The sequence below is a fragment of the Halyomorpha halys genome, unplaced genomic scaffold (assembly GCF_000696795.3).
Source record: "Halyomorpha halys isolate HHAL.00 unplaced genomic scaffold, Hhal_1.1 Scaffold143.1, whole genome shotgun sequence".
NCBI lineage: Eukaryota > Metazoa > Arthropoda > Insecta > Hemiptera > Pentatomidae > Halyomorpha > Halyomorpha halys.
The window spans coordinates 249,483-260,720 of record NW_027114557.1 but is presented as its reverse complement, the minus strand read 5'-3'; the positions used below and the strand labels follow the sequence as shown (position 1 = coordinate 260,720).

The 11,238-nt window shown below is 30.6% G+C and overlaps 2 protein-coding genes across 6 annotated transcripts in view; both read right to left on the bottom strand.

Annotated features, from left to right (window-relative positions):
• The window catches only part of Ntan1 (N-terminal amidohydrolase 1), a 91,934-nt gene that overhangs the window by 75,960 nt on the left and 4,736 nt on the right, over positions 1-11,238 (bottom strand). The window lies entirely within an intron of this gene.
• Positions 2,175-11,238, bottom strand: part of oxt (Xylosyltransferase oxt) — a 48,070-nt gene continuing 39,006 nt past the window's right edge. Inside the window, exon 18 of the mRNA XM_014416919.2 lies at positions 2,175-3,398. Coding sequence (XP_014272405.1) covers positions 3,371-3,398 — 28 coding nt within the window. The 3' untranslated portion in view covers positions 2,175-3,370. The remainder of the gene's footprint in view (positions 3,399-11,238) is intronic.

Sequence of the window (11,238 nt, the reverse complement as noted above, 5' to 3'; positions counted from 1 at the left end):
AGTTGGATGGTGACTGCATTAAATTAATCCTCCTTAGCCTCCTATTCATAAAGTATAAACATTTGTGTTTACATGGATAAAAGTTGTATTGAACGGAATTAATTAGCAAACACTCTAGAATCAAAATATACAACGAACAAACGAAAAACGACAGGACTTTTTGAATGGCCTGGTACTTGGGGATTAGCTCTGAGGTTATTCATTATGTTTTTTAACTTTTGAATCCGTTAATTTGTGTTTTAACTTATTTATTCATTTAATTATTTCTTTTAACTAACTTTTCATTTTTGAAATCTATATATTATAGTTTTTTATCCCATTGTAAGATTGACTGGTATAAGTTGGCTTGTATTTGTGGTCGACCAAAAATCAAAAGACACTTGCCCTGCTTCCACACGTCTGTGTTCAGCTAGCCTCGTTTTAGAACTGTCAAATGATAGATGTTTGTGATCTCTTTATTTTAATTAACTAAAGAATTTCCCCAACCTTCGGATTCAATAACTTTAGTTTAAGACTGTATATTTTAAAATTCTATCGAATGTAATAGCGGACAAGAGTCAAAAGAAACAAAACAAGCGTGGAGACATCGACGTTTGTTACTTCCTTTGTTTACTAAACATTTGTACAAGTCTTGTATTTGCGGCAAGTGGCAAACATGTAGATCCACCATAATGTATTATGTAAATCAATATTGCACTTTATATTAAACAGATTATAGAAAATCAGTATTAATTATTTTTGATTTTTTTTTCTTTAGCCAGACTATTTCCACTTAAAATATTTACTATACAAATAAAACAAGATACATAAAAAAATTCGATGCTAACAGACAGAGCAGAGGCTCGAGAGGTTTGGCCAGGCCGTGCCGGTGAAAGCAATCCCGACCTCTTTACCCCATCACTCTTCCAGACAGCTCCGCCTGAGAGGTGAAGTGATCACCAGAGCCCGGATTATAATGTAGTCAAAACCATTAATATATGCCTTATAATTTGCAATAAACATAAGCTATAGAATAACTAAAATATCCAAATGTACGACAAATATGCCAAGAATAAGTTCTGAACTAACAAAGAAATCTGTAGGGAAATTAAAAACAAAGTAATGAATATGAAAATAACCAAACACTCACAAATAAGAAACAGCAAGGACGAAAATGTGTTTACAACATGTGAGACACATAAAAACAAAATTATGTGGGAGAAACTTTTTGACAGTACCTTGCACGAACAACAAAGGTTTGTTTGTTTATTAGCACGGCAGACCGTGGAGTCCCAAAGCCTCGCGCGATGTACTTAAGAAATACATCGCGCGTTTCCCGGCGTGGTTTTCATAGAGGCGATCCGTCACTTCCACGCCTATTTCGTGAGTGCCACCCATTGCCTAACGGGCCTCAAAAATGCCCAGGGGGAGGTTGGGAGTGAGTATTATATAGTTATAAGCTTTAAAAAATGCCGGATATGGCCGGGGACTCGAACTCGCAATCTATAGGTTAGCAGACAGACGCGTTACCGCTGATACCGTCACCCCCTACCCAAACCTCCTCCCCTCCCAAATATATACATATACATATACATATACAACAAAGGTTTAATTTAATAAAAATCTGCGTGGACACTTCTACAATCTATAATTTATAAATAATACAAAAAACAGCTAGTGCACTTTGCATCACTAATATCTATTTCCAAGGAGATCAAACTAACTCAAATGTAAATTATGAGATGCATTACGTTCAATGGTGAAGTGTGAAAACTCAAATTAACAGCTACTTAATTATGAAATTGACTCAAGTAGTATGTTTAACTGAATTTATTATGTGTTTACTATGATTATTATAGTAGAGAGAAGTGAAGATGCACAAATGGTTGACATGATTTCCCATATGAAATCATGAGGTGATTTTTATTGTATAAATTAAGATATATAAGGATGAAGATTGGTGTTATATAGGTTTTATTATTGTTATAGGTTTTTATAGTGCATGAATATGGGACAGTGGTCCCGAAACGTTGTACAATTCCATGAATAAATAAATAATAATTCATTCAAATAATGGAAGTGATTAACCTCAAAAAATTTTAAAAGAATTGACTCACCAGACTTCCTAGAGAGATAATCCAGATTATTCTAGTACAGTATTTGATTCTTACCTAATTACTAAACTTCATTTATTTTTTTTAATAATTCATGTACTTCTTACTAGTAACTTCACTAGACCATTTGTCAATTTCAGGCGCTTTTTTAATTATTGTTCGATTCAACTATCTTAAGTCTCTTCTTCCCATTTTAAGAAAATATTTCCAAAGTGATATAGCACTGTTGCTCCCTGGGAGTCTTAGTGCGGTGGGTCCAGCAGGTAACGATGGCCTTTTTTATTGTGTTATGATCTCCCCTATGAGACTGCGACAAGTCGTATATCAGGAGTGGCCAACAAGTCGATGCGTAGCCAATTTAGGTCGATCGCTAGCAATGTCTGAGGTGGAATTCCGTGTATCATGGACTTTGAAGCGATTTTAGAAGACATAACTTTCTAGCAATAGTGTCAGACTTATTGCATATAGTCCAAAAGTTATTAATTTTATTAATTATCCATGTTCTTTTGATTCCCCTGGATGAGAGTTTTTTTGCTCTTTAAATATTTATTGTTGTTGTTTTTACATTTAAGTGCGATATTTACTCAGCGAGCTATTGATAGATAAGCAAAAAGTAAGACATATTATTCTTTCATGATACATTTTCCTGGCCCAAAAAAAGTGAAATAATGAAATCAAATTATCAGCCATACTTTTGCAGCTTTATAGCGACTTTTTCATATCTATGAAAAAATTGTACAACAACTTGATTGTCAACATTGAAGTTGAAAAAAAAATTAAATTGCATTTTAAATTAGTAAAAATCTATCATGAAAAAGTGTCGGAAAATCGACATTTTAGGTACTGCATGTACGTAATATTTCTATCAAAAGTTGGGTTTGGAAATTTATTTTCCTCCATGAGCCTACATCTCGAAAACTTAATAAATGAATTAAAAAAATATAAAAAATAAATATAATTGAAGATATATATTACTTATCCACCCGTCTCTGGAATGCACCTGATAAAAAAACATAGTATGTATTCCACACCCCTTCATCACTCTAAGACTATTCTTATAACAAGTCGATCGCGACACGCTTATAAGATAAAAATGATGAAAGATGTACAGAAAAGTTGGCCACTCCTGGTTTATAAGGTATTTCTTGTCATGAGAGCATTTCATTCTTTTGTTCTTTTATTTTTTTTAAATATTGTTAATGTAATAGCAATAACAGGTTTCAATGTTAACTCCACTTTACATATAGTATGCAGTTTTGCATGGAGTATGTACAGTTCTAATTAAACTCTTCTTCCCCAGGGATACTATGCAAAAGAAAAAAAAATGTGAGATATATATTAAAGATAATTATAAAAGTATTATAAACATACAATTAATAATAAAAGTAAATGAGCAATGAGTGTATTTAAAAACTAATTAACATTAAAAAATAAATAAAACACTCATGAACTAATCCGTAACATAACTAACATCCTGATTGATTACAGACGCATTTCTAAATTTGTTTACAAAAAATCAAATCTATCATTTAAAATGTTTTCAAAATTAGAAACCGGTCTGTCTACATATGCAAAATTATAATGAGAACTAATTTACGTACACATAAAATTATCAGGTTGACGTCGTTGAGACAGTACAGGCGATCAATCCCATTATAAATTTAATTAATATTTTCCAGAATATAAATTTCCTAATTTTCCACACAAATCTTTTTCATTGTTTTTTTTTTTCCGAACGTCTCCTACTTGGCTTACTGCACGAGGTACACTGCCTTTAAACTGATGCAATAATTTTTTTTTTTTTATATTTATTCATTGCTATTTACAACTGTACATTATAATATATTTAATAAATCTGATCTAAGTTAAATTGGAGTGTTACAGGCGTGTAGAGAAACTACCCATTGGTAGCGACATTTTACATTAGCTGGTCTCGTGGCCATCTTCTTTTCAGGCGTCTCGGAGGATTGTCAGGAATGGAAGAGGATGCAAGATTAGAAACTAGGGAGTTTGAGTGGTTAGAGAGTTAATAATGGAAGGAGTGATATCTGGTTCGGGCTAGATCGATTACATAGGGAACATTAAGGTCTTTATGTATGATTTTATTTGTGACAAAGTAAGGAGCATTGAGGATTTTACGAAGGATTGAATACGAGAGGAATTTGAAGATTTAGTGGAGCCCCAAAGCTCAACTCCATACGTCCAGATTACTGCTAATGTATATGCTACTGCTAATGTAATAATCTGATGTACAGATTATTACAGTCATGTAGATCAGTCTTTATGCAATAATTTGAAATTGAAATCTAACAAGTATGTTTCCTGAATTTTTATTTGTTTAATTGAAAAAATTCTAGGATAGGAATTAATGAAAACAATAATATTTCGTAGTATTTTACTATTTATAACTTCGTATAACTTTTGTAACGATCTGGGTCTTATCTCCTTCCAGCGACGTTGGCCCGGGAGGGGCAAGGGAGAAGGGAGTCGTCCCGTCCAATAACTTGAAAAACCGAAAAATTAGGAAATTGGAGACTTGAGAACCTACTTCAAAATGTAAAAATCGTAGTAAAACATTATTCAATGAGGTTATTCTTCTTAAAATTACTCATTAACCCAAATCAGAAACGTTAGATTTCAAAATATGTTTATGAAAAGGGAATAATCTCCCAGATATGCAGTAAGTTGGGAAACAGGTCAACATTTTTGAACAATTCTAGATTTTTCTCATCATTTTTCCCACTACCCCTAATAAGTTATTATAGCAACACTCCTGTCTTCCTCAATTTAAAATTCATGATTTCTCTCCGTTTTCTTGTTCGAAGATTTCAACCTAGAAGAAAACTAACCACTTACTTATGAATCTTTAAATAATAATAAATATCACAGTTTTTAATAAAAATAAGCCACAAACTAAAATCCATATTCAAAGAATTCAGTCCTTAAAGGGATCGTTATTTGGTTGATAATTTATTCTTTGTTCATTGAAAATGAATCTACGATTGCAATTTGGAATTTCATCTCTAAATGTCGCATTTCATTTTTATTTTATTTTAATGAAATCATTCAAAATATTAACTGAATATGCATTTCTCGTCAAAATATGCAAAATAAAATGTTGCTACAGTTAATAGCATTGATGTAGTTAATAATAACTCAGTACACAAATTCGCATAGTTGTTTGATCAACTGTTTTAAAATGAAAGCTAACAAAATATGCAATGTACAAAAATTCGATTTCTGGTGATCGAACGTCTTGGCTTAGAGGTAATCAATCCATTTATTTATTTTTTCTTCACTTGTAAGTTGAATAAACAATATAATGCCAAAATTAAATAGGTAAAGCCAGCAAGTAGGAATTGTGTAACGGATTAACGAGTGTCAACACGTTATACATATACCTGTTTTATTATGATTTTTTTTTTAATTTTCAACAGTTAAATCATATGCTATTTAACATTCGAAAACTGTAATTTGATATTTATTACATATATTTCAATTAAATATATATTTTTTTAATAAAATAGAATTCTGCAATTTTAACTTAATATTATATATAAGAAGATGGACAGGGTTTCGGTCAAATGAGAAACAAAAATAGTTTACAACTATTTATTTTCCGACGTTTCGTCCCACATTTCAGGGCTTCATCAGGGCTAATAAATAGTTGTAAACTATTTTTGTTTCTCTTTTGACCGAAACCCTGACCATCTTCTTATGTATCAATTTTTACGGTCAACTATACATACATATATACAATTTAACTTAATATTGTTTTCACTCATGGCGGGCACTATAATAACATTCCATTCCAATCGCTCCATGCCAATTAGAACGTGAAGTGTAAAATCCTAATTGAATTTTTTTTTAATGTGATAAAAAATTATATATATATACTGAGAAATCTATATTAATCCATGTAACTAAGAGACGTTTTTAGTACTAATTATGCTAAAAAAATAAAACGCGAAATATGGCCTCTACAGTTTTATGGCAAAGATTTATTCTATTGTAGAACTTTTCCGTGACTGAATCTTGTTGATGCAGAGTTGAATTTTCTCCTTAAATGCAGGCGTCCTAGTGGGCTTGTTGGCATAAACTTTTGAGATCAAATAACTTCATAAAAATGACATTGCATTTATTTTGAAATTCGTGAGTTAAATCACACGATCTAGGAGACCAGTTCTTATCATCGAAATAATAGAGTATACGATCAGAAAATATTATTGAATTGTTTTATGGGCTGTATTGCATGTGGCACCGTGCAGTTGAAACCACATTTTGTCCATATGCTGCGATTTTGTTTTTATATAAGTAATTTTTATTTTGTTCTGGGTTGTCCTTTTTAAGATGAATCCAGTGAAACAGTTAGATTATTTTTTTAATTTTATTTTGGACACTAACGTAACCCAAAGAATAAATGGTTCAGTTTGTAGGAAAATTCGAAATTTTTCTTTGATCGATATTATGTTAACTATACCTGTTTTTATAAATACATTTTTTTAAAAAAGTTATATATTTAAAAATGTTTATTTTTTAATGTTTAGTTTCAACAGGAACTCGATTGAAGGGTATGTAATCTAATAAAGCATATTTTGAATTTTTAATAGATCATTAATGTAATAATTTGGATTGAGAAGCTCAGTGAGTAAGGTACTGCACTCATGACTCCAAGACCCAGAGTCAGATCATGGATCCCCATCATATTTATTAGTCAATTCGCCAATTTATTCTTAATTAAATTTGCTTTTCTTATTTCATGTATATATTTTGTTTTATAAGCCGTGTATTGATTCTGATAATATGATGACATTTTTATATTAAAAAATAACAAAACTTCACAAACGTTTTAGTTTTGCTCGATGCGTGGTACCTCAGGCATATTGTAATTCATATTGTGAATAATTGTATTTAAGATATTATTTTACTTAAAGTTTAATTTTTTTTTTAATTTGTTTAATTTTTTCCTTCTCTTCTATTTCTTATTTTGTTATCATTTAAATTATATATTTGTGAATATGGTGTGAATGAGCTATATCATCCATATTACCATTGTCTAAAAATATGACAAAACGTAATATGACATAATAAATAATTAAAAATTCATATATAAAATAAGGTTATCCTTATTGTACATACGAAATTAGTACTTTAACCCCTTAACGCAGTTTTTTTTTTAAACCGGCCAAAAAACATCAAAATTTTTTAATGTAAAAAAACACAATTCAGAATATTCTTTTGGCTAAAAAAACACAAAAATGATTAAAATATTTATTTGAATTTTGAATTTTGGATATCTAGAGGATTATTACATAGAATAAATTATTGTTATTTATTTTATTGTTATTTTCAATTCTCGATTAATTATAGCAGTATAAAATACTTTTGGAAAATAACAGTTTTTCCGGCAAATTTTTTTTTTTTTAATTACACAAATTAAAAAAAATAAAAATATGTTTTTATAGATATTCAGCAACAGCTTTCAATCTACATTGACGTCCTTCGTTAATTGTTCAAAAGTAATTGTCATGTTGATTTAAGTTGTAAGCCCCAGGAATTGAAAACTCAACCCTCTCATTCCGGTTAGAAATGGTTGGTTTCCTACATAATGTGTCTTATTTCTGATAGTGCAGATAGTGCGTTAACAAAAAAACTTAGTACTTCCTTACCAAGTACTAAACCAAAGCTTGGGCTATAGTGTTACTGGATTTATTTATTTATTCATTTTATTGCACTATTTTTTTCTATGTTTGAAAAGCGTGATGAAATTGAAAATGAATCAAATATTATTATACAGTTAGTTAAAAAAGTCTGCATACACTTATTATCAATCAAAAAAGTGGGTTAAAAGCAAAAGAGAAAAAGAGATGAAACAATTTATTTATTTTTTCCTATTAAATACAGGACCTTTTAATTAATTTGGTACATTTTAAAGTTGCTTAAAAATTATACAAACACAACAGAAAATGATAGTAACAATACGTTTTCACAAAAAAAGTCTGCATACGCGGCATATATATGCATTCTATAACAAAATAATTATCAACGAACAATTATTGTCTAATGGTCTTTAGGACCTCTTTCATTTTGTATTACCTCTCTCAAAGGATTATTCATTGTGCCAACCTTTTTTTGTAAAAGTAGACTCCGTTTTGAAGCACTCCTCCTTAAGGACCTCTCATAGTGTTGCTGATTATTTCTTATTTTGTAATGTCTCAGCCTCATTTTAATATCCTACCAGAGGTGCTTTATGGGATTAAGGTCAGGCGATTGTGGTGGTGTTCTTAAATGACCTGGAGCATTGTACAGCAACCATTCTTCGACCCTTCTGGTATGATGTTTAGGATCGTTAATCTGTTGAAAAATAAAATTTGATCCTAGAACTAACTTGGTAGCACTGGGTCGCAGATTTTGTTTTAGGACTTCTACTTATAGATATTGATCCATCATTCCCACGATGATCTTCAAGTTGCCTACTCCGGCTGAAGCCATAGCTCCCCAAACTATGATCCCTCCTCCTCCGTGCTTAACTATCCGAAATTCTTTTTTCAATTTCATGGCTTGGTTTTTTTCTCCTTTGCACTTTAACGTTGCCATCAGCACCAAAAATATTAAATTTAGACTCATCCATGAAAATTACTTTGTCCCAAAAACTGATAAGCTTATCAAGGTAATATTTCGCAAATGCCAACCGCTTAGCTCGTTAACTTTGCCAATATGCGGCTTCTTGTGAGTCCTTAGCGATTTTGAGATTATTTTTTTTGTGAATTACGTACCGTTTGAGGTGTTACTCCAATGTTGTAATTTCACAATAAATTAGTAGCTAATGTAGGAGCACTTATTTTAGGGTTTTCATGAACACTTCGTAAAATAGCACGCTCATGACAACGCTGAAGCTTTTAGACCGCTCCGATGTAGGCCTACTTGCAATGCAACTTGTTGTATTATAATTTCCAATAACAGTCTGAACCATCGAAACACTTTTATATGAAATTTTCGCAATTTCGCTAAATGATTTCCCTGCGGTTTCACAATCAACAATTAACTGACTAATCTCTCGAGAAAATTCTATTCTGAGCAGTTGTTTTCAAGTGACTTTGATTCTAACTGATCCGTTTAGGAAATAAAACCACAGAAAAGCTATATGAATGTAAACAAATTAAATGTTTGTTTACATTCAAAGGATTAAATCAAGGTGTATGTAGACTTATTACTTGTAGCAAACGATGGCAGACATTTATTATAAAACGTTTTGTACGTATTCAATTCTGAAATGATATTATAAGCATGATTTAATAGAAAAAAAAAGTATAACTCTAATTATAACATAATAATGTATACTATTTCATAAATGAATTTATATTGAGGTGTAGATAGTTGAACGTAGATTAATGATTGGAGAAGTTTGTCGTGGGGTGCGGTCAGCAAAGAACAACATAAATAAACAAAACCATAGTTATTTATTTTATGCCGACGTTTCGACCTGAGTTTCAGGTCTTCATCAGGGCTATAGAACAAAAGAGATAACAACAACATTTAGAGAAACATACAATTGAAAAGGAATAGTATACAAACAAATTTAGAATTATACAAAATATTGAATTAAATGATAAAAAATTGATAACTGATAATTGAATAGTACAAAATTTTAATAGATTGATAACCGTGGAATGTTATGGTAGTAGATTGAAAACAGTGACAGATGAAATATAATATCATGTAGGTAAGAAGATATATGTAATATAAGATATGCAAGTAGTGTCTAAAAAACTGAAAAATAAATAAATAAATTGAATCTACACATTGAACACTATGACAGACAATGAAAAATAGTGAGTGGCTTATATCTGAATTACAGTGTGAGTATTAACTTATACACCTATACCAATATTTCATCTGTCACTGTTTTCAATCTACTACCATACCATTCCACGATTATCAATCAATTAAAATTTTGTACTATTCAATTATCAGTTATCAATTTTTTTTATTTTTTTATTTTAGAGTTAGATCATGCACACTGGTAGTCCGTTTTGCCAGTCTGATAAATGCCTTTTTTATTTCACTGATAACAATCTTTCAGTTGACATAAAAATCATTTTTGTATTTTCAATAATAATTCTATAATAATTTAGCATTTAATAAATGGTTAAGAGCAGAATTTTAGCTTACTTAAGTATTTTTATATTTCTACCATATTTTAGCAGGAGGAATGTGCTAGAAATTGAAATTGGAGTTAGTCGATCTTTCCACTGAAATGCTCGTTTGGAAAAATAAAAATTTTAACAAAGTGCGATAATATAAAAATATCTGTTCTGAGACAAACGAGGATTAATTCGAATTCGAAGTAGAGGCTAAGTTAAAGTTGGAGCGATGCTCGTAATTTGACGTATTTAAAAGATATTACCGTAGAGTGGGTTAATTTTGATTGTCGTTTTAAGATTTGAGGAATACTAAGGCAAAGACAGTAACCCCAGTCTGCGATACTATCTTTGAAGTATGTGTATATTTTTATAGATACAAAAGTTTATCAGAACAACTATAAACCAACATTTTGAAAATGTTGAAAAACTACTACTCATAAACGTTATCAACTGTATAGTACATTCAACTAGCTTCAATTTGAGTGTTGGCTAACATCTGTTCGTCTAATGGTTTCTGAAATATATTTTTTTCATAAATCATAAATTTTATCTGAACAATTAGAAATTAACGTTTTGTCAAATATAAAACTACTACTCCTTCGAAGGTAAACGCACATTAAACTAGCTTTCATTTGAGTGGCAATAGACATCGGTACGTCTCATAATTCCGGAGATATAGATTTCCCACAATAAATTCACTAACTGCTCAATTTTCAGTAATTTTTAAATGAAATTTTGCTTTTAAAAAAACAGCATCTCAGCAATTAATGGGACGTGAAGAGGCTGATGTTTTAGAAAATTTACTAAACTTTAAGTGATTATTTTTTCTTGTGTTGTTAGTTTTAAAGATAGGGAACTCAAAAATAAAAAATAAATTTATGTTGCTGATTTGGCCAGAACCAGATACCAATCCTTCCATAATAAACTTCCCAACCACCCAAACCAACTCGTTTCTAACCTGGCTTCTCCTTCACTACCTAATAATCCTCCTAGGCGTCTTA